Source organism: Nannospalax galili, unplaced genomic scaffold, assembly GCF_000622305.1.
Source record: "Nannospalax galili isolate Female #2095 unplaced genomic scaffold, S.galili_v1.0 scaffold800, whole genome shotgun sequence".
In the NCBI taxonomy this organism is placed as follows: domain Eukaryota; kingdom Metazoa; phylum Chordata; class Mammalia; order Rodentia; family Spalacidae; genus Nannospalax; species Nannospalax galili.
Genome location: NW_008347125.1, coordinates 174,923 through 197,016, shown reverse-complemented (window position 1 = coordinate 197,016; position 22,094 = coordinate 174,923). Strand labels below are relative to the sequence as shown.

General features: G+C 37.2%; 1 protein-coding gene across 6 annotated transcripts in view; it reads left to right on the top strand.

Moving 5' to 3' along the window:
* Ankrd17 (ankyrin repeat domain 17) overlaps window positions 1-22,094 on the top strand; it is a 172,434-nt gene that overhangs the window by 119,297 nt on the left and 31,043 nt on the right. For all 6 annotated transcript variants that reach the window (XM_029568537.1, XM_017800736.2, XM_017800734.2 and 3 more), the window contains 8 exons: window positions 5,875-5,986; window positions 6,155-6,300; window positions 9,788-9,930; window positions 10,525-10,738; window positions 11,504-11,679; window positions 13,122-13,284; window positions 16,881-16,976; window positions 18,532-18,648. In XM_029568537.1, the coding sequence (XP_029424397.1) occupies window positions 5,875-5,986; window positions 6,155-6,300; window positions 9,788-9,930; window positions 10,525-10,738; window positions 11,504-11,679; window positions 13,122-13,284; window positions 16,881-16,976; window positions 18,532-18,648 (1,167 nt within the window). The remainder of the gene's footprint in view (window positions 1-5,874; window positions 5,987-6,154; window positions 6,301-9,787; window positions 9,931-10,524; window positions 10,739-11,503; window positions 11,680-13,121; window positions 13,285-16,880; window positions 16,977-18,531; window positions 18,649-22,094) is intronic.

The following is a 22,094-nucleotide window of genomic DNA, read 5'->3' as shown; positions in this document are numbered from 1 at the left end:
AGATAGATAGATATAGATAGATAACCCAGACAGACAGACAGACAGATAGATACATAGATAGATAGATAGATAGATAGATAGATAGATAGATAGATAGATAGATAGATAGATAGATAGATAGATAGATAGATAACCCTGTCAGTCAGTGAGTCAATCAGTGGATAAAATACTAAATTTAACTTCCATGTACCAGGACTTAAATTGTACTTGGGCGTTGCAGCTCACATCTGTGATTCTAGCACTTAGAAGGTTGAGGTAAGGGGATTGTCTCAAGTTCCAGATGAGTCTGGAGTGCACAGTTAGACCCTAACTCAGATCAGCCTCCTCCACCTTCAAAACAGAAAAACAAATGTGTAAATTAGCTAAAATTATGTTTTACTTTCAGTAGTGAAAATACCATTTAGATGATTGTCTCTATTTTTACTTTTTACAATCCAGAGAAAAATTTAAGCATAGTGATATAACAAGCAATTAAACAGGTGAGGGAGAAATTAATTGTATGTAATACACATTAAGGCATTCTACTTTGTGCTGAGTATGTTTGCATATTCTTAGAATCCTTGCCTTTGCAAGCCTGAGGTGGAGTTTGAGGCCAACCTGGGATGCATAGCAAGACCCTTTCTCAAAAACAATAAAAGATCTTTTTCTTTTAATTGTAGCCTATAGTCCCACACTCAAGCACTGAGGCCAGCCCACAGTCCATAATGATTGTCTCAATAAAAAAATTACATGCCTTCTACTGCTTTGTATGAACATCTTTTAGATAGGTTATTCGTTTGATACCCTAAAATGTTGGCTATATTAAAAGATGAAATGTTTGGAATTGTGAAGATTTTGGAGGCCTTTTAAAATGATGAGCTATTCAAGTCTTCCATAGTTGTAAAAGTAATTTATTTAAGCATAATAGATGTGCTTCCTATATTACAGAGAGATTTAGTTGTTTTTTTGTTTTGTTTTGTGTTTTTTAACTTGTGCATTAGGTTGTGTTTCCTTCAGCATTGCTATGTGTTTTGTGATCTTTTGTTTACTCGGAACTGCTATTCCGTGGGGCATCTAGAGTTGGCTCAAATGTTAGCACTAGCTGTTCTTCCAGAAGACATGGGTACTGTTCCCACAGCTGTCCTTATTTCCAGTTCCAAGGGATCTGACACCCCTCTTCTGGCCTCTGTGTGCATTGCATGACATGGGTGCACTTACATATATGCAGGCAAATATATACATAAGTTTAAAAAAAGACTTGAGAATTTCATACATGCATATAAAGTGTTTTGATCAAATCCATGCTCACTCTCTCCTCTCCAACACCTCCCGTATCTCCCTTCTGACAATTTTGTGTACTCCCTCCCTTCCTCCCTCCCCTACCTCCTATTTTTATCACTCCATCCTCTGAAGAGGTTACCTGGGCCGCAGACTTCTCTGGCTTCTTCTGCTGAATGGGGACACAGGATGAGGCAATTGGGAGTACGCCTTCAGTGGGTCTATCTAAAAGACTACCAAATTGCATAACTCTTACACTACGGTGGGGGGAGGGGCATGATCCAGGCATTCTCAGGTGGTCACAGGACAAAAGTACGAGTAGTCCCACAATGGCTACACCACACTACACTCAAGAGGCTGAGAATCCAGTAGTCACTCAGTCCATGAGGCTGGATGTCTCAGTAGTCCTAATCTAATGCTGCAGTTCTGATCAGCTAGTCTTCAGTCTATAGCAGAACTCACCAATGAGAGAAGTCAAGGGACAAAAAGCACCTCATGCACATAAAATTTTTTTTAAAAAGAACTTCTAGAATTAAAGTCATGTGTATGGCCATACCCTTGGACGTGCCCAATCTCATCTAAAGTCATGTAGACAATTTTACACTTTTAGGTCAAATATAATTAGAGTCCCTCCCTCCCTCCCCTACCCCCTTGAATTCAAAATTCATTGTAGAAACATTCTGTTATACTTCCATACCATAACAAAATTATTGGTAGAGATGATGGTTTTGTGGGCTAAATGGGAACATTCTTTAGAATATAAATCTGGATGTGCTCTTAACAGAGCTGGACATCAGCCTCCTTTTTCATGTTTGAGACTGCTTTAGATTTATGACACAGATTTTTATTTCTTTAGTAGTGTATGCTATAAGTCATCAAAAAATTCTTCCTTTAAGTGGGACTTAACCTTCCAGAAACTTTTCATTTGTATTGTTTTCTTTGATCACCTACTTGTTTCTATATGTTGTCAGTCATTAATACTATACCAAACTTCTATTTCTGTTCATTTTTGCTTTTATTGATGAACTGTGAAACAGGCTAATAACAATTTGCAGTTGTGTAGATGTCTGTTTAGGAGATGGAAACATCCTTCAAAAACTTTATTATTAAAAGATTATATTCTTTTATTTTTCTTTCATGTAAAAATGCAATAGGCCTCATTCTTTTAACTAAAGTTTCTTAAGAAATTTGACTGGCTCCCCTTTCTCAGCTTTACGTATTTTTTTTTTTTTTTTTTTGATTTCTTAAAATAAACCTTTTAAACTTTTGTCAGGTTGAATTTAAATGTACTCTATAATAATCAATAAAATCTTGTAGGATGACCTCATTCATGTGTCAGCTTGAGATTATCGAGTAGAGTACTTTGAATAAATGATGCCCAATAAATGTTTGTTGAATTCGTGCTTTATAATGCGGGAAATATATCTGTTACTGATCACCTGAAAGTTTTCAAGTTTGTCCTTTTCAAACTGTATCTTTTTTGTTTGTATTTAAGATGAGCACAACTTTTATAAATTGCCTTTTTGTCTCTAAAAGTTTTTTCAAAACTTCATAAATGATTCATCTGTGAATAGTGCATGTACACTGACAGATGACATAAGACAGACATACTTGGCATGATGTTCATTCTGTACTCTGTTAGAGTGGCTTTGTGGCATAGTAGGGTAGGAAGAGTAGGGTTTTGCTACCTAGAATGTGAACCTTGGTTTTAAAAAGTCCAGCACTAGATTAGTGTTTTCTTTAAGAAAGTCATTTCTTAGCCAGGCTTGGAGGCAGAGGCAGGTGGATCTCTATGAGTTGAAAGCCAGCCTGGTCTATATAGTAAATTCCAGGCCAGCTGGGGCTACAGGAGACCCTGTCTCAAAAGACGGAGAGAAAAGGAGGATGGGAGGGAGGAAGGGAAAATTTCTTTGAGTCTCTTCTTTTTCTGAAATCAAACACAATTTTTTTTAAATTAAAATTGAAGATCAGATACTTAAAACACAAAGTTTTCATTCAACTAAGTTCCATGTCCTTCTCCATTGTTGTAGTTGGTGCATCTCTCCCTTGTGACCATCCCCATTCTCTACAGTCAGTATCTCTGCTCTCTGCCAGCCTCTTCTGCAGAGCCATTTTTGCGGTCTTCCTCTTCTTCATCATTGACTTTTTCTTATTTCTTGACCCTTGATCAGTTTTACTTTTTGTTTCATTTTAACTTTTTATAATGGAGTTTGTTTTTTACTGTTACTTATATTCTGGGAGGCTGTGCCTTTTGTATTACATACATTTTCTTTTATATGGGCACTATAAATAGTGTGTAGTCAGTTTATTAGTCTTTGATCTGTGAACTTTCAAAACTTATGTCACTCATTTACTCATCCATTCATCCATCCATCCTACTTCACTTTCAGCAATGTGTCCCTGACAAAGCACTACATGTAGGTTGAGAATTAAAACATAAATAATATTTGTTCATTACCTTTCAAGAATTTTTTGTCTTCTGATTGTGGTAGATATATAAAACAGTTTGATAATAAAGATGTATACATGATATTTTCCAGTAGGAAAACAAAAGTTTTTTGGGTAATCCCAGCACTCAGATGGTTTTGGCAGGATTGTGAGTTCCTATGCTAGCCTCACTCCATAGTGAACAAAGTCTCAACAAAACAAAACAGAAAACCACTCCAAAATAGATAATCCAAAAGGAGACTTATAAGTAATTTAGAAAAATTTTAGTCACCATTTTAAAACATAAAAAGAAAGGGAAGAAGTGGACCTTAAGAATTTGTCCTTAATTTGTCATTACTTTTGATCCCAGCACACATCAGTATCAGAATGGGTTTGAGATTCCCATGAGCAACATAGTGAGACTGTCTCAAAATAAATACATAAAACAACGAAAAGGTTGAGTCCATCCCACTAACTATATTTAGTCACATATCACTCTTAACTTATTTAGACACAAGCTTAGAGTACTAGGTGTATGAAGACTTAGTTTACTACAGTAGCATAGAGATTGACCAATAAATCCATTTCACTCATTTTCATTAGCAGAAGTTAAATTCTTCAGTGTTATGTCTCAATTGTAATCATCTTCCAAAATACAGTGTATCTTTTTATTCCTTAAAGAATTTGGGGTCCTTATTTTTAAACATGGCTAAGTTACTTGGAAACAGTTTTTTTAATTTTAAGACTTTTCAGCTTGATTATGTGGGTCCAAAATAATTTGTCACCTATACTGAGGATTTTACACTGTATCCTGTATGTTTTACAGTTGTTCTCTGGCTAGTTGGACCTGACATATTCCTGGCCCTGTGTTCCAAATCTTTGTGTTCAGCCTAATCTTTTCTGGTGGTCATTTCTTGGCCTTTGAACATTTCCTCGTGTACATGGGCTGATCAAAATTCAGCTGAAGACTTCAGAGGAATCCTTTGATGATCTCCAGAGTACTCTGTTCTCTTCTCCTCATTAATCTGTGCCATGATTTATAGCTAGCTTGAACTCTTCAAACTGTCTTCTCAGCTAGGGGAGACTGTTAGGCTTTGGCACCTGCAATTTCTACGTTGTTATCCTGAGGCTCATTTTTATTCTCTGGAGTCATTGTCCTGTACTGTCTGTCTTTAAACATTTACCACTTCGAATAGTTTGTCATTTAGGGGAAAAAAAAGTTATTTGAGGCCAGGCATAGGAGCACATGCCTGTAATTCCAGCATTGAAGAGGCAGAGGCTACAGTACTTATAAATTTGAAACCAGCCTGGTCCTTATCTCAAAAATCTAGACTACAATCTATACACGAAGGTGTTTGCGATTGGTAGGAAAATAAATTCTAGTCTGTTACTTTGTTAATAGGTGGCAGCAAAAATGAGTTCACAATCTTTCTGCCCATTATATACTTGAAATTAGCATATGTAAAAATCATCATCTCTCTTTCGCTTCGGTCTTTGCAAATAAAAAACATTACTTATGGGCTCAGTGGTTAAGAGCACTGGCTGTTCTTGCAGAGACCTTGGGTTTGATTCACAGCAACAACTGTCCGAAACTCCAGTTCCAGGGAATCCAACACCCTCTTCTGACCTCCTCAGGCTTTGTACAACATGGGTACACTAACAAACATTCAGGCATTATACACAGACATATAAAAGAAAAGTAATAAAATGTTTTTTAAAAATTGCTCATGAAGTTTATGACTTTAAAAAATAAAAAAACACAAGCTGTGTATATGGAACACACTTGAATCTTAGCTTTGAGGAGGTGGCGGCATCAGTTCAATTGAAGGCCATCTTCAGCTTTGTAGGAGCAAGCCTGAGCTAGAGTCTCAAAACAACAAAAAACTGAGGAAAAAAAAATCACTGGTTGGCCACTAATGGATGGGGACAGTAAACCATATTTTTCAAATACTTCATGCAAGCCCTTCGTGGTGGCGTGTATCTTTAATGCCAGGACTCCAGAGGAAGGCTGACTCGGGGGGGATTGTGCATTCCAGTGTATTCTGGACCAAATAGTGAAACCCAATAGTGAAAAATTTTTTTGAATGCTTGATGTCTTAATGTAATAGAGTAGCTCTTAAGTATCATTGTGTATTTGACATTAACACTGGAAAATTACCAAACTAATTAAAATGATGATTTTTCTTTCAGACTGAGAGTAATCATGACACTGCTCTAACGCTCGCCTGTGCTGGTGGCCATGAGGAACTGGTACAAACCCTGCTAGAAAGAGGAGCTAGTATTGAACACCGAGATAAGAAAGGTAGCGGTTGTTCATTTGTTAGTTTAACTTTGTGGAATATTTGTGAAAAGATACTTAGAAACAGTTACTGTTTTAGCTACATATTGGTGCTTAGGTGCCTATTTTTATATTGGAAAATAGGTCTTCTTTTGCTTAGCATGTAGTAAGAAGATCATTCTTTTTCTCCAGGTTTTACCCCACTCATCCTGGCTGCTACAGCTGGTCATGTTGGCGTTGTGGAAATATTGCTGGACAATGGTGCAGACATTGAAGCCCAATCAGAAAGAACCAAGGACACACCACTGTCCTTGGCTTGTTCTGGGGGTAGACAGGAGGTAATATTTCCCCTTGTGCCAATTTTCTCCTCTGTTTATCAAATATGTACTTATATTTTTTTTTCCCCTATAGAAAGTGTTTTGTCATTTGATTTATCACAGTAACTTACTTAATATGGGCAAATATACAATGTTAGCATGATCTACCTTCCTATAAAAGTCATACAGTGTTTAGAATCCTGTCAATCTAAAAATAGTGCCTGCCATAGGGATCCCATGTATTGCATTTATGTCCAAATCAGATCAGTGAATGCCTATATTCATTCACTCTTCCTTTCCTAGAACTTCAAAAACACCAAACAACTAGAATTAAGTGGGCTCAAGAAAACAAAACTTTACACTTACTTGTATATCACCTGGAATTTAATAATTAGCTGTTTAGCCTGTTTTTTTCCTTCCCTCAAAATATACTCTGAAACGTACAGTGAATATAGGCTTATTAAGCTAGTTACCTATATCTATGGATTTTCAGCTTCTCTAGGAGTCACCCATACCCAGATTAGTTTCTTGCTCAGCTTAAAAATCATCTTTTTCAATTAGATGGTTTTGAGGGCAGAGTGTGTATATGGTATGCTTGATGAATAAGCCGTATAATGTGAGTTAAATTCCAACATCTCATGATGGAAGGAGAAAATCATTCCATAAAGTTGCCCTTTGACGTGTGTCCTGTGTCATGCCCTTCCACACTTGCACAATTTTTAGAAATCTTTTTCTCCTTTCCTCTCTTCTAGGCTATATTGGGCTCTAATTAGATAAGCTTACTAGGTTAAAAAGTAAACTAGGAGAGTGGTGGTGCACACCTTTAATCCCAGCGCTTGGGAGGTAGAGGCAGGCAGAGCTCTTAAGTTCAAGGCCAGCTGGGAATACAAGGAGAAGAAATTAACAGTAATTCTCATAAAAGGATGGGAAATGGAGTAAAAATTATATAAGTATATGAAAGTAAAGGTAGTGATCCTTTGTTTTACAGATTAAAAATAATTACATCTGTTTTTCAGTAGCCTTTATTTGGATTATTTCTAAAATCCCCTTCCCCCTTTTTCTATTTGTGCAGTAACATGACTCGATAGTAGAAATGCGCTGCACAGCAGCTCACAAATGACCTGCTCTATTGTGGTGTTGTCTCATTTTAATTCACAGTGGAGATTAAGAGAATCTCCTTAATTTGATAAAATATATTCAGCTTTAAATAATAGTGTGTGAAAGAAATGACAAATATTTTAGTATTGAACCAAAGAAATAAGTTGACCTTTATTTTAAGAAAAGCCATACTTTTACATATGGCTTTAGTAATAAAATACAGCAAGTAGGTAGCAGATGTGATCATTGGTAAGCAATATTAACTAGCATGTATAAGGTCCTGGGTAAGGACCACAAAAATAAGAAAGAAAAAAATTACAATTTGTCTTTCTGTTGGAAAACTTTGCCCATAAATATATGTCTATGAACAGATTGCTGTCATTTGGAGTCATTAAACAGGTAAATATTTTAAAATAATTAGTAGGAACATTAAAACAGCTTGCTATAAACATCACAAAAACTGGACATGGTGGCTAGTGCCTTTAATCTCAGCCCTCAGGGAGGCAGAGGCAGGTGGATCTGGAAACCTGGACCGCAAAATGACTTCCAGGTGGGCTGAGAGAGTAACAGTTAAAAATGAGTATTGAATGTTGCTATCTTGACATAAGGAAATTGAGGAAAACTAATAGAAATTTGGAAGCATTTTTTTAAAAAAACTTTATTATGTAAGAGACAAATAAAGTCATTTTTCTTTGATTATTTTTTCTTTAACTTTATTAAATAAGTTGTTTGTAACAGCAGCACTTGGGAGACAGAGGTAGGAGTATTTCCACAAGTCTGGTCTACAAAGTGATTACCAGGTCAGTTAGGGCAATACACTGAGACACTGTCAATAAAAAATAATAGATCCTAGCTGGGTGTGGTGGCGCACGTCTTTAGTCCCACTCCGGAAGCAGAGGTAGGTGGATCTCTGAGTTCAAGGCCAGCCTGGTCTACATAGTGACTTCCAGGTCAACTGGGAATAAAGAGAGCCCATGTCTCAAAAAAACCAAAAGGTCCTGAGATGGTTCATCCACCTTGCCTCCAAGCCTGGTGCCTAGTGCCTTGAGTTTGGTTGCCCAAAATACCCATACACACAAACAGATGGATGGGTGGACACACACACACACACACACACACACACACACACACACGCCAGTGACTAAAAGGGAGGTGGAGGCAGAATAATATGCTGGAAGCTTGGGGGCCTACTAGACTAGGATACTCAGCATAGCAGCAGAAACAGAAACCCTACCTAAGCAAAGTAGAAGGCAAGAAGCAACTTCTCACAGTTGTCCCCTGATCTCCACACACATTCCTCATGGGCTCTAAAAGCAAAAAAAAAAAAAAAAAAAGTGATGAAAATGATGTATAGCTGCTGGGTGTGGTAGCAGATGCCTTTAATCCCTAAACTTGGGAGGCAGAGGCAGGTAAATCTCTGTGAGATCAAGGCCAGTCCGGACTACATAGTGAGTTCAAGGCCATCTGGGGCTACAGGGAGACTCTGTCTCAAAAGACAAAATAATAATAACAATAAAAAATAATAATAAAAAGAAAGTAATATATAGCCCTATTTTCTGATACATAAGAAATAAGCACTGTTCATCAACAGTGCTAGTTAGATTTCCATTTTAAGATGGATTACTGTTTTTGAGAGCAAGGGTAAAATGATGAAACTGCTAGTTCCTGTGTCAAATGGCATAGTGACCAAAAGGTCTGAATAACCAAAAAGCACTTAATAATAGTTTAGCTATCAGAGAAAGGCACTTAAGGCCCAGTGGAGTGATGGCTACCCAACTATGAGATGGCTGAAATTAAAGACTGACTATAGCAAATTGCCAAGGACATAGATCACCCAGAACTCATGCATTGTTGATGGGAGGGTAAGTAGTACAACCACCTTAGGAAACAGTTTCCCAGTATTTTAACTATTCATTCAGAAATTCTATTACTAGGTAGGACTTAATACTGTACTTCTGGCACAGAATAATATTAATGGTAGAATCTATGTGGTTAATATGTAAATTTTTTCAGTTGTTTTGTATGTTAACTTTTATTCGAAGATCAGCAAAAAAATTACAAAATGAAAGCTTTTAAAATTTAAATATATGCATTTGCAATCTTTTTGCATAGTCTCCTTTATAGCTGTATGGTGAAATAACAAAAACACCTGTTTCCAAATAGCACATTATAGCAACCACGTCCTAAAACCTCCATGAGCAGTCAGTAGATTTTAGCTTTTGTTTTAATTGTGATGAACTCTGTTGACTTCAAAGAATCCTTGCTATCATTTGATTCTGATTTTGTGCAAAGAATATAATAACTTTCTCCTTTTTTGGGTATATAATATACCAGAAAAGAGAAATCAGAGATGTACACCCTGGAAACAGTCTCACCTTAAGAAAACACATTTCTTACCTTTTTCCCCCAGGTGGTAGAGCTGCTGTTAGCTCGAGGAGCAAATAAGGAGCACAGGAATGTTTCTGACTACACACCTCTAAGCCTGGCTGCTTCTGGTGGCTATGTGAACATCATCAAAATCCTGCTAAATGCAGGAGCTGAGATTAATTCTAGGCAAGTTTTTTCCTTTCTCTGTAGGTACTTTATTAGAATGTTCTGCTATAGAGACATAGAAAATATTTTTTTAGTGCTACATTCAGACTGTTACAAATTTTGAATCTAAATTGTTATAAATTTTTAAGATAAATTTTATTCAAATAAAACTGTTGACAGCTGAAAAATAAAGTGTTTTTAAAATATTTTATTTTTATTTTATGTGTATGAGTGTATTGCCTGCATGTATGTAAGTGCACCCATGTTGTGCAATGCCCATGGAGGACAGAAGAGGCCGTCAGATCCCCTGGAACTGGAGTTACGGACATTTGTTAGCTGCCATCTGGGTACTGGGATTCGAACCCAGGTCTTCTGCAAGAATAGCCAGTGTTCTTAACCACTGAGCCATCTCTCCAGCCCCCAATAAAGTATTTTTAATGTGCTTCATTTTCCCTTCTCATACAGTGGAAAAATTCACTTTGTAGCTTGTTATTATATAGCATGAAATATACAAAGTATGTACTAAAAGTTTTCCAAGGAAGTTTTAGTATATATCATTGTCAGAATGTTGTTAAATGACTTTCCTTTCATTCTTCCCCGTATCTTCACCCCTAGAACTGGTAGCAAATTGGGCATTTCTCCACTGATGTTAGCAGCTATGAATGGGCATACAGCCGCTGTTAAACTTCTTTTAGACATGGGCTCTGACATAAATGCTCAAATAGAAACCAATCGGAACACTGCCCTTACCTTAGCCTGCTTCCAAGGAAGAACTGAAGTGGTTAGTCTTCTGCTTGATAGAAAAGCAAATGTTGAACACAGAGCTAAGGTAAGAGGAAATACTGAAATTTCTGCGTTATAATCTCTTTGTTAGTGTGGTAAAATACCTGTGAGAAATAATTTCAGAAAAGTTAAGGTTTATTTTAGAGGCTTTGATCCATTTTCACTAGGCTCTGTTTCCTAAGTGTGAAGGGGGAGAGGAAGAACCCTAATTGCCTACTTTGAGCTATTCATCACAAATCTATCAATGGATTAGTCCATTCATGTTAATCAGAGCTTTCAGACACTTCTCAAAAGCCCTTCACTTTGGCAACCAAACCTAAATTACATGGCCCTAAGGTGACATAGTTCCAAATCATGTTACCTGTGAATTTATTGCTTTGATGTTTAAGGTGCATAGTAGCATATTTATGATTTTTAACTACTTTTACTAAATCAAATTATTTAGAACTCTCTAATAATAGTTCTTTATAAATGCTGGAAATAACTTGGCAACACATTTTCATAAGTATTTATGACAGATTATTAGCTGAGAAAAGTGGGATATTTTGAAAGCTTTAATATTATTTATATACCACAGACATGGATGCTATTCATTGTTTTCACAGTACCAATGATTTTAGATAGAATTGTCTTGTTTTAATAAATGTGACTGTTAAATCAAACAAATGTCAGTGATGAAATTTATGGGTATGCAAAATACCATATTGCTCCCTTAGATGGTTTAACATTTTGACTATTTCCAGTCTCTTCTGGGTGGTTTTTGATTTTTTTATTTTTATTTTTTTTAATTGTTATTTTTCACTGAACATAGACTGGCCTCACACCATTAATGGAAGCAGCTTCTGGTGGATATGCGGAGGTGGGCCGAGTTCTTTTGGATAAAGGTGCTGATGTTAATGCCCCTCCAGTGCCCTCCTCAAGAGATACAGCTTTAACCATAGCAGCAGATAAAGGGCATTATAAATTTTGTGAGCTTCTCATTGGCAGGTATGATATCCTATATTTTGTATATGAACATTAAGTGTTAATCATTCTCTGGGCTATTACTACCTAAAATAAACTGAAATTTGTTTCAGTGCGACCTAAGAATGTCCTCTTTCTCTCTTTTTGTATAAACATTCCAGGTTGCTAGGAGGTCTTTTAACATCCAGCTGCTGTTCTCCATAGTCATGTCTCTCAAACAGTGGCAGTTTGTACAGCCTTACTCCAAGTCTCAAATATATGACAATCTCAGGCTTATTTGTTGATTTTTCTCATTTTCTCATAGAGCTTTAGGTTTTAAGTTGACAGCTGTGGAACTGTTCAACGTATCAGTCAGGATCAAGGATACTTGCACTTTTAGTCACTTAAAACTTTCCTCCTTTCGAGGTAGGAATTGGCTAGGAAGTTAGGGTAAAAAGACCCCAAAGAAAAGTAGCCAGTTTCTTGGCTGAAAGTCAAAATGTCCTTGGTCCTCTTAGCAACATACTCCATTCCAAAGGCTAAAAATGTCGAAAGTATTTGGGAGCTTGTATCTACTCCTTAAAAGATTTTAGGGTTAGCTGGGCGTGGTGGCGAATGCCTTTAATCCCAGCACTTGGGAGGCAGAGGCAGGCGGATCTCTGTGAGTTCAAGGCCAGCCTGGCCTATATAGTGAGTTCCAGGACAGCTGGGGCTACAGGGAGACCCTGCAAAAAAAAAAGATTTTAGGGTTACAGTAGCCAAAAGCCCCATAAAACTAAATAAATAAATCAAAGAAGAAAGAGTACGTGAAGTTACCAGAAAAACATGATGGGGGAGATATGGGAAGAGCTGGAGGGTAGGGAATGGGCATGGATTTGATCAAAACACCTTATACGCATGTATGAAATTCTCAAATTACTTATTTAAAAAAATAAATTTTTTACATCATCTTGGAGAAAAAAAAACTTCCTCGCTTTCCAAAATATTGCTTGTCTTCTTTTTTGGCTTTTGTACTTTAAGTCTTAAAAACTTTGCATTCATTGTATGTTAAAACAGTGGTATTTGGTTCTGACTACTCTTAATTGTTATTAGCAATTATTGTTATTACCATGAGCCTTCTTAACTACTTGGATGCCAAATGAGTACTAAAGCTGCCTTTTATTTGATCTATTTTTTTTTCTGTGACTACAAACTGTAAATATATGGATACGAATAATCTGAGACAGATAGTACTTTGTGTCTCCAAGATACTTTTATTTAATGTGTTATCACACATTGTCAGAGTTGTACAATCATAAAAGCACATACTTAATATGTGAATAGTTGAATGACTAAAATTCTTTGTAATACAAGTCTTAGAAAAATCTGTATTTGTCCTTTATTACTATAGTTTTCCTCTTTATATTTTCGCTGTAATTGGTTCTTATTGCTACCCCTGTCATTCCATCTCATTTTAAATGAGCGCCATCTCTGTCTTTCATTTTTAGGGGAGCTCATATTGATGTACGTAACAAGAAGGGGAACACTCCGTTGTGGCTAGCAGCAAATGGTGGACATCTTGATGTAGTTCAGTTACTGGTGCAAGCAGGTGCAGATGTAGATGCAGCAGATAACCGCAAGATAACGCCTCTTATGGCAGCATTTAGAAAGGTAGAGCTTTTCATCTTCATTTACTTGCAAATTGCCTACTACACTATGAACAACATGATTAGAACACTTGAGACTCTCTTTTAAAGCAGTAATATTATGTACAAGTGAAATTTCTGTTGGCAGCCCAGGTAGATAGAAGCTTTGCAGAAAAGCTATTAATATTATTCATCTTGGACATCAAAGCTAAGTAAACTTTAAGCATATTTTGGACCAGCCTGGGAGATGGCTCAGAGGGTAAAAGTGCTTGCCATGCAATGCTACCGTCCTGAGTTTGATGATAAAGATGGAAGGAGAGAACCAACTGCATAGACTTGTCCTCTGACCTTGCCTTACTTGTCTTGCCAAAATTAATAAGGGTCTGGAGGGATGGCTCCACAGTTAGGAGCATTTACTGTTCTTCTGAAGGACCCAGGTTTGGTTCCCAGCCACCATTTTTAACGCCAGTTCTGGAGGATCCAGTGCCCTCTTTTTGTCTATAGGAGCATGATATATACATGTTGCACCTAGATCCATGCAGACAGAACACTCATACAAATAAAATGAAAGTAATAACATTTTAAATGTAAAATATTGTAAGTAGCACATTGAAGATCTAGTTCCAATCTTAGTATTTTGCAAAATATATGGGGGATCTTTTCCTATATTACCAGTACAGAGTAAACTATAACTTTTATCACTGACTTTAAATAGTAGGAAAAATTAATGAAAACCTTGCTACCAATGCTTACTGAAAACTTGTAATCTATATTTAGAAATAAAAGTTTTAAAGAGTCAAAAGCAGATTTCTTTCTGTAGTGCTGTTTCATAAAGCTGTGTGTAATTTAATTATTTGGATTATAATATCCTATTGATCACAATTTTAGCTTAATTTGTTACTGGAAAAACCAGATCATTGCTTCAGGGATAGTCTGCTTTTATTTTGAGACAGGATTTTGTTGGGTCAGGCACCCACATGGCGGCTAACAAACATCTGTAACTCCAGTTCCAGGGCATCTGAAGTCCTTTTCTGACCTCCGTGGGCATTGCATGATATGGGTGCACTTACATGCATGCATGCAGTAAATATACTCATATACATAAAGTAAAGATAATAAGTAAAAGCAGGACGTGATGGTGCACACCTTTAATCCCAGCACTCGGGAGGCAGAGGCTGAAGCAGAGGAAGACAGATCTCTGAGCCTCTGTCAGCCTGGTCTACATACTGAGTTCAAGGCCACCTGGGACTACAGAGAAACCCTGCCTCCAAAAAAAGAAGACACTGCCATTAATTTTAAAATCCTGTGGATACTAAATGGTGGAATATTATAGCGAAAAATTATTTTTCTCTCTTGCCCTTTCTGACTCATTCTTCCACTTTTCCTCTGGATATTACTAATTACCCACCGACTTGTTCACTTTTTTCCTGGTAGCTTTCAAATTTACTCTTTTTCAGTGGCTCCTTTCTCTAAGCATGCTAGCTTATCATTAAGAAACTAACCTTTATGCCACCAAAATATATTGCTTTAAGGTCTCGTCTCCACTGTGAATTCCTAATTTAGTCATTGTGTTGCTTGGTCTTGATCTCTCATTTGACTGTTCAACTCATTCAGAATGCCCATGTCCTTCGTAGTTTTTTCCAGTTATTTTTTGGGTGATTTACATCTCTCCTTCACAGACTATTCTGTTTGAGATCTCTAATCTCATAGAGGTTTGTAAATTGTATAGTCCTTTTGTAATCCTTTGTTATTTATTATTTAGGTCTTTTTGAGACAGGGTCTCCCTGTAGCCCCAGCTGGCCTGGAACTTGCTATGGGGAACTCCCTGAGTGGGACTAAAGCTGTCCACTACCACACCTGGCTCTTTGTTTTTTTCATTTACTTATTTTTTAGTCTTTTTGAGACAGGGTCTCTCTGTGGCCCCAGATGGAGTTCAAGGAGTTCAAGGCCAGCCTGGTCTGCATTGCGAGTTCCAGGCCAGGTGGGGCTACAGAGAGACCCTGTCTCAAAAAAACCCAAAATAATAATAATAATGTCTTCTTCACAAATACCTGTAATCTCTGTAGTAGGGAGTTAGAGGCAGGAGGATCAGGAATTATGATTAGCTATGTGTAGCATATTTAGATACCTGCTTGTGATACATGAGAACAGACCAATAAAAACAAAATACAGACCAAAAGGGTAGAGAGAGATAGAGCTTAATTCACTTCATATGTGTAATTCCAGCACTTTGGGAAGTAGATGGATAGTCTGCCATACATAGCAAGAATGAGGCTGACTGGACCTAGTAGGAACCTGTCTTTTAAAATATTAGAGAATGACAGGGCTGAAAGATTAGCTTCAGCAGGGCAAAAAACTTGCCGTACAAGTCTGGCAACCTGAGTTTCATCTCCATGTGAGGATGGAACAAAAGAATTGGCTACACAAAGTTGTTCTCTGACTTCATGTGCGCACACACAACAGAGTAGTAATGCAGATTAGAGAAAGCACAGCAGCTCTTAACTGGTAAAGATCTTGAAGTTTATTAGAGTGAATGATACAATCATAGTGTATTTCTTTTTTTCATATTACATACTATTGTGGCGTGCATTCCATTTTTATCTGAAAGCGCTAAATTGAGCTGGGCATGTTGACACAGGTCTCTTAGCCCAGCCAGGGCTAGAGATGGAGACAAGAGGTCCACAAGTTCTAGGTCAGACTGGGTTACATAGGCAGATTTTATCTTCAAAAGAGTCAGTTTTATTTTATGGGCGAAACTTTTTTTTTAAGGGTCCTTTTGAGACAGGGTCTAGTGAGACCCTGTAGCAGTACTGACTGGCCTGAAACTATTTATTCAGACCAGGCTACCTGGAGCTCAGAGATCTTCCTGCTTTGGTATGCTGGGAGTTCCCTAGTGCTTTAACTATAGGCATAATCTACCATAGCTAATTGAAAATACTTATTTTTACTTTTAAGAATTAAGAATTAGAAATATCAGGGCTGGAGAGATGGCTCAGTGGTTAAGATCACCGACTGTTCTTCCAGAGGACCCAGGTTCGAGTCCTAGTACCATAGTTACAGGGGATCCTGCGCCCTCTTCTGAGCTCCACAGGCATTGCAGGACATGCATGCACCTACCCCCATGCAAGCAACACATAACATATAAGTAAAATACTTAAAAAAAAAAAAAAAAAAATTAGAAATGTAGCCAGGCATGGTGGCTCACGCCTTTAATCCCAGCACTTGTGAGGCAGAGAGATCTCTGTGAGTTCAAGGCCAGCCTGGTCTGCACTCAGAAAGACCAAAAAAAGAGGGGGTGGGGAATGTATGAAAGCAAGGATAAGGATGATGAGGTTTGTTCCATCAGACATCATTCTCTTACTTTTCTTCGTGCTGATTTATTCTTTTATTCAGAGTGTTTCAGAATTGTAGGCCATTTTCTCTACTTTTCAGGAACAGATGTGAATAATGTAGATGTAACTCTCATTAGAACTAAAAATTTCTTTTCATTTATAGTTGAAATGCCCAATTAAATCTTACCTTGTATCATTAGTATTAACTAATGTAAAGTTCAGGCTGAATGTGTAGATTTACTGAATTCATTTAGCATGTGTTTTCAAACTGACAGTGTCTGTATTTTAGGGTCATGTGAAGGTGGTGCGCTACTTAGTCAAAGAAGTCAATCAGTTTCCTTCAGATTCTGAATGTATGAGGTATATAGCAACCATCACTGATAAGGTAATGCATCATTCGATTTCATGCCATTATGTGAGGTTGGGATTTCTTTTGGTTAATGATAGCTTTCATGCCAAGGAAGCTCAGTTTGAGCAGTAAAGTATAACATGCAGCAATTTCATATATATATAAATGAGTTATGCCATTTGAGACTCTTACGGATTACTAAATGAGTCAATAAAACATTCTCTGTGGGGTTGGAGAGATCCTGACACTCTCTTGCAAGAGTACCTGAGTGGTTGGTTCCCAACACCCACATGGAGGTTCTTAACCATCTATAGCTCCAGTTCCAGAGGATCTAACTTCTCCTTCTGGCCTCTGTGGGCATTGCATGCAAGTATACCCTTACATTCATGCACATAAATAAAATATTTTTAAAAATTTGTGATAGAATTACTTTACTTTTTAACTAGGACTTGAAGATATCATTAGTCATTAGTGCTGTCATCTATATCTCTATAGTTAACTAAATTTGTAATCTCTTCAGAGAAACAAGGACAGTGGATTCTTACTCCCTAACCAAAAATTGTCCACACTTCTTTTAATAATGGGTAAGAAAATCTTAAAGGCTTGAACATGACATAAAAGTTAGGGTAACTATAAATTTAAAAAGAAATTGGCACGTAGAGATACAGCTCAATGTTCCAGCAGTTGTTTAACTTCTAGAACACCCTGAATTCAATCCCTAACATCAACACATCCTGCCCCACTCAAAGAAATAAAGTTTTGACATAGGAAAGATAAAAATAAATCCTATTAGAGATCTGATTCTTCTTCCCCTTTCGTACGTATATGAAAAATACCCACACATACCTCTGAAAATCCAAAGACCAACAAAGTAAAATTTTTTATTATTTGATAGTGAGCAGCTTTCTCATCGCACTCCCCCATTTTATTTAAATTAGTTTGTTTATTGTCTTGCTTACCTGAATTTTTTTTTTTTTAAATGACAATGAACTTTTCTGTTTGGCACTGGTATTTTGGGGGGGATGTGAGAATAGATTACGTTAAAAAGAAATTATTTTAACTGTTAAAAAATAGGGAAATAGGGGGTTGGAGAGATGGCTCAACTATTAGAAACACTGTCTGCTCTTACAGAGGACCTGGATTTGATTCCCAGCACCCACATGGCAGCTAGCTAGCAACCTTATCTGTAACCAGTTCCAGGAGATCTGATGCCCTCTTCTGACCTCCGCAGGCATGGTACAACATGAGTGCATTTAACATATATGGAGGCAGTACTCTCATATACATACAATAAACATATAATAATAAATGAAATATTAAAAAAATCAGGAAATACCCCTTTGTTGTTGTGTTTTGAAAATGAAATTACTGAGAAAGTTAATTGCCCATGTATAAACTTTCTTTGAGTGATTATTGGTTTATGTGTTTTTCCCTCAAATTATAGCAGTAAGTGTAGTTTCTAAATGGGTATTTTTAAAACAGGAAGCTCTTTGGATATGTATATTTGAAAATACATTATTTATTCTTATTTACACCCCCCCTTCCACAGGACTTTACTGCCCAATTTTGAGTACTTTTATTTTCATTATAGGAGATGCTGAAGAAGTGCCATCTTTGTATGGAGTCAATAGTACAAGCCAAAGACAGACAGGCTGCTGAAGCAAACAAAAATGCCAGCATATTGCTAGAGGAGTTAGACCTGGAAAAGGTAATGAAAATTTTTGAATATGAAACTACTCATTCTTTTTTTCATTTTGAGGTCTCTCCCCATGATTTGTAAGCCACCCATGGTGTTCTAGGTTATTTGTAGTTTATTTTTGCTTTATGTTTTGTACATGACTTTCCTTTTAAGTGTGCCTCAAATTGTAGAAATTATGAATACTTCCAGCTATTATTAAAAATATTTTCTTGGGGGTTGGAGAGATGGCTCACTGTTTAAGAGCACTGACTACTCCTGCAGAGGACCCAGGTTTGATTCCCAGCACCCACGGGATGGCTAACAGCCATCCATAACTCCAGTTCCAGGGGATCCAACCAGGATCCAACCTGACTTCTGCAGGTATGCACGACAAGGGTACATTTACACACTTGTAGCCAATACACTCATACATGTAAAAATCAAAAACAAAAAATATTTTCTTGGGCTGATTAGTAGTCATCAAGCACTTACCTAGCATATCGGAGGCCTCAAATTTGATTTCTAGCACCACAGGGTGGAAAACACAACTTTCTTTTTAACCTAATAAAATTTTAGTATAGGAATCACATTGATCTGAAGTCAAGAAATTTTATTTTTTATTTTGGGGGCTGGATAAATGACTCAGCAGTTAACTATCCTTAACTCCAGTTCCAGAGGATCTCATGACCTCCATGGGCATTGCATGGACACAGTGCAGTTACATATACGTAGGCAATACATAGGCAAAACACTGAATCACATAAAGTAAAAAAATAAAAAAAATTATAGGGCTGAAGAAATGACTCAACAGTTAAAAAGTACTGGCTTTTGCAGAGGACCCAGGTTCATTTCCCAGCACTCACATGGTGGCTACCATCTGTAACTCCAGTTCCAGTGGTTCTGATGCCTTCTTTTGACCTCCAAGTGTATTTATATTGCAGACAAAACATATACACATAAAAATAGAATTTTAAAAAAATGTGTGTGCTTGTCTGCATATATTTAGGTATACTACATGCATGTAGTGTCCACAGCAGCCAGAATAGGGCATCATATCACCTGGAACTAGAGTTGCAAATGGTTGTCAATTGACATTTTGGTGTTTGGAACCAAACCCAGGTCCTTTGCAAGAACAACCATTGCTCTTAACAGCTGAACCATCTCTCCAAAGCTATCTCTTTAATAGCTTTTTTAAAGTGCTACATGGGCTTTCTAGTTTATATTTTTTAAATGTTATTTTATGTATATGAGTATTCTGTCTGCATGTACACAAGCACACCTGTGTTGTGCAATGCCCGAGGGGTCAGAAGGCATTAGATCCTCTAGAACTAGAGTTAGTGACAATTGTTAGCAGTCATTGATTTCTGCAAAAGCAGACAGTGCTCTTAATCACCAAGCCATCTCTCCAGCCCCTACATGGGATTAATAAAATTTTTAAATTTATTTTTATGTGTATGAGTGTTTTGCCTGCATGTATGTTTATGCCCTAGGACTCAGAAGAGAATGTTCAGATCCACTAGTACTCAAGTTACAGATGATTGTTAATCACCATGTGGGCACTGGGAACCAAATCTGGGTCCTCTGGAAGAGGAGCCAGTGCTCTTAACAACGGAGTCAGTTCTCCAACCCTAAAATTTAAAAATTTTTTTTTACTTTATGTGATTCAGTCCCTACATTGGATGTAGTTTTAAACACATTTGTCCCATAATCCCAGTTTCATACATTCTGATGACTACTTTCTGTCTTTTCTGCTTTACTTCCTGTACTTTTCTTATTCCTTATCCCTTTCTTCTTATACTATATCCCAATAAATAACTGTATTTTGGGGAAGAAATCCTCTTTGACAGCTTTTGCTTTAAAACTGCATTAACTTGGGGCCAGAGAGATGGTTTAGTGGTTAAGAACACTGGTTGTTCTTGCAGAACACCCGGGTTCAAATCCCAGCACCCACATAGCAGCTAACAGCTCTCCGTAACTCCAGTCCCAGGGGATCCAAAAGCCTTTTCTGATCTCTGCAGGCATTGCAGGACACTCACATATACATAAAATAAAAATAATAAATAATTTTTTTTAAACTGCATTAATATTGAACCCTTTCATGCTTGATAGTCATATCATTGTTCTCTGTGAGTTCCATGAGTTTGGATTTAGCCTCTGCAAACTGAAAATTTGCCACTACAGCTGTACTGTAGTTTTAAGGACTTTTTTCTAAAGAATACAGCAATGTGAAAATTTATATGTCGTTTATGTTGTATTAGGCTATATGCAAATGTCACACCATTTTATATAAGGGATGTATGCATCCTAGGTTTTTTTGTTTTTGTTTTACTGTTTTCTTTGAAACAGTTGGCCTCAAACTCATAGAGATCTGCCTGCCTGTGCCTTTAAAGTGCTGGGAAGGCATGCACCACCATGCCCAGCACATCCTAGGATTTTTTTTTTCTGGTCTTTAAGAACGGGTCTCCCTATAGCCCTAGCTGGCCAGGAACTCACTGTGTAGACCAGGCTAGCCTTGAACTCACAGAGATCTACCTGCCTCCGCAGTGCTGGAAGGTGTGTGCCACCATGCTCGGCTACCTCCTAGAATTTTAGTAGTGATGGAGAGGTGCTTCTCCTTTCCAGATACTAAAGAATGAATACTCTATTTCTCTAGGTCTTTATCCAATTACAACTCTATTTCTCTTGTTTATTTTAATCTGACTTAGACCATTTGTCTCCTGAGTAAATTATAAATTAATTCATCAAAAGAAAAATTTCAAACACTTTACCCCTTTCTTTATCCACTTGCTGATATCCATTCTACCAGGAAGTCAATAAACTTGCTAAACAATTCCTCCCCATTTGTAAATTAGGTTTTTTGTCCTATTCAACATCGTTATAATCCTCTTATTTCTTATATTATGTTCCTCTTTCTGGATCAGCATGTGAAGTTAATTGTTCAGTCTTCTTTTATTTGAGATAGGATCACTTTGAATCCCTGGTCTTTCTGATTTCACCTCCCAAGTGCTGAGATACAGGTGTGCACTTGGTCTTACTCTCTACTGACTTCCTTGTAGTCAAATTCAAAGCTACTTCATCATTTAAAAAAAAAAATAAATAAAAGATTTTTCCCAGGCATGGTGGCGCACACCTTTAATCCCAGCACTTAAGGGGCGGAGGCAAGTGGATCTCTGTGATGAGTTCGAGGCCAGTATGGTTTACATAGGGAGTTACAGGTTAGCTGGGGCTACAGGGAGACGTCTCAAAAAAAAGACCAAAAAAAATTTTTTTGTTATTTATGTGTGTTGTGTCTGTGTGAGTGTATATCCAGTCCCCTGGAACTGGAGTTACCAGAGGTTGTACACTGCTGGATGTGGATTTTGAGAACCAAATATGGGTCGTGAAGAAGAGCAGCAGTGCTTTTAACCACTGAGCCATCGCTCTAGCCATTCCATGAAAGTGTAAGCCCAGCATTCTAATGCCAGCACTGCAAAGTC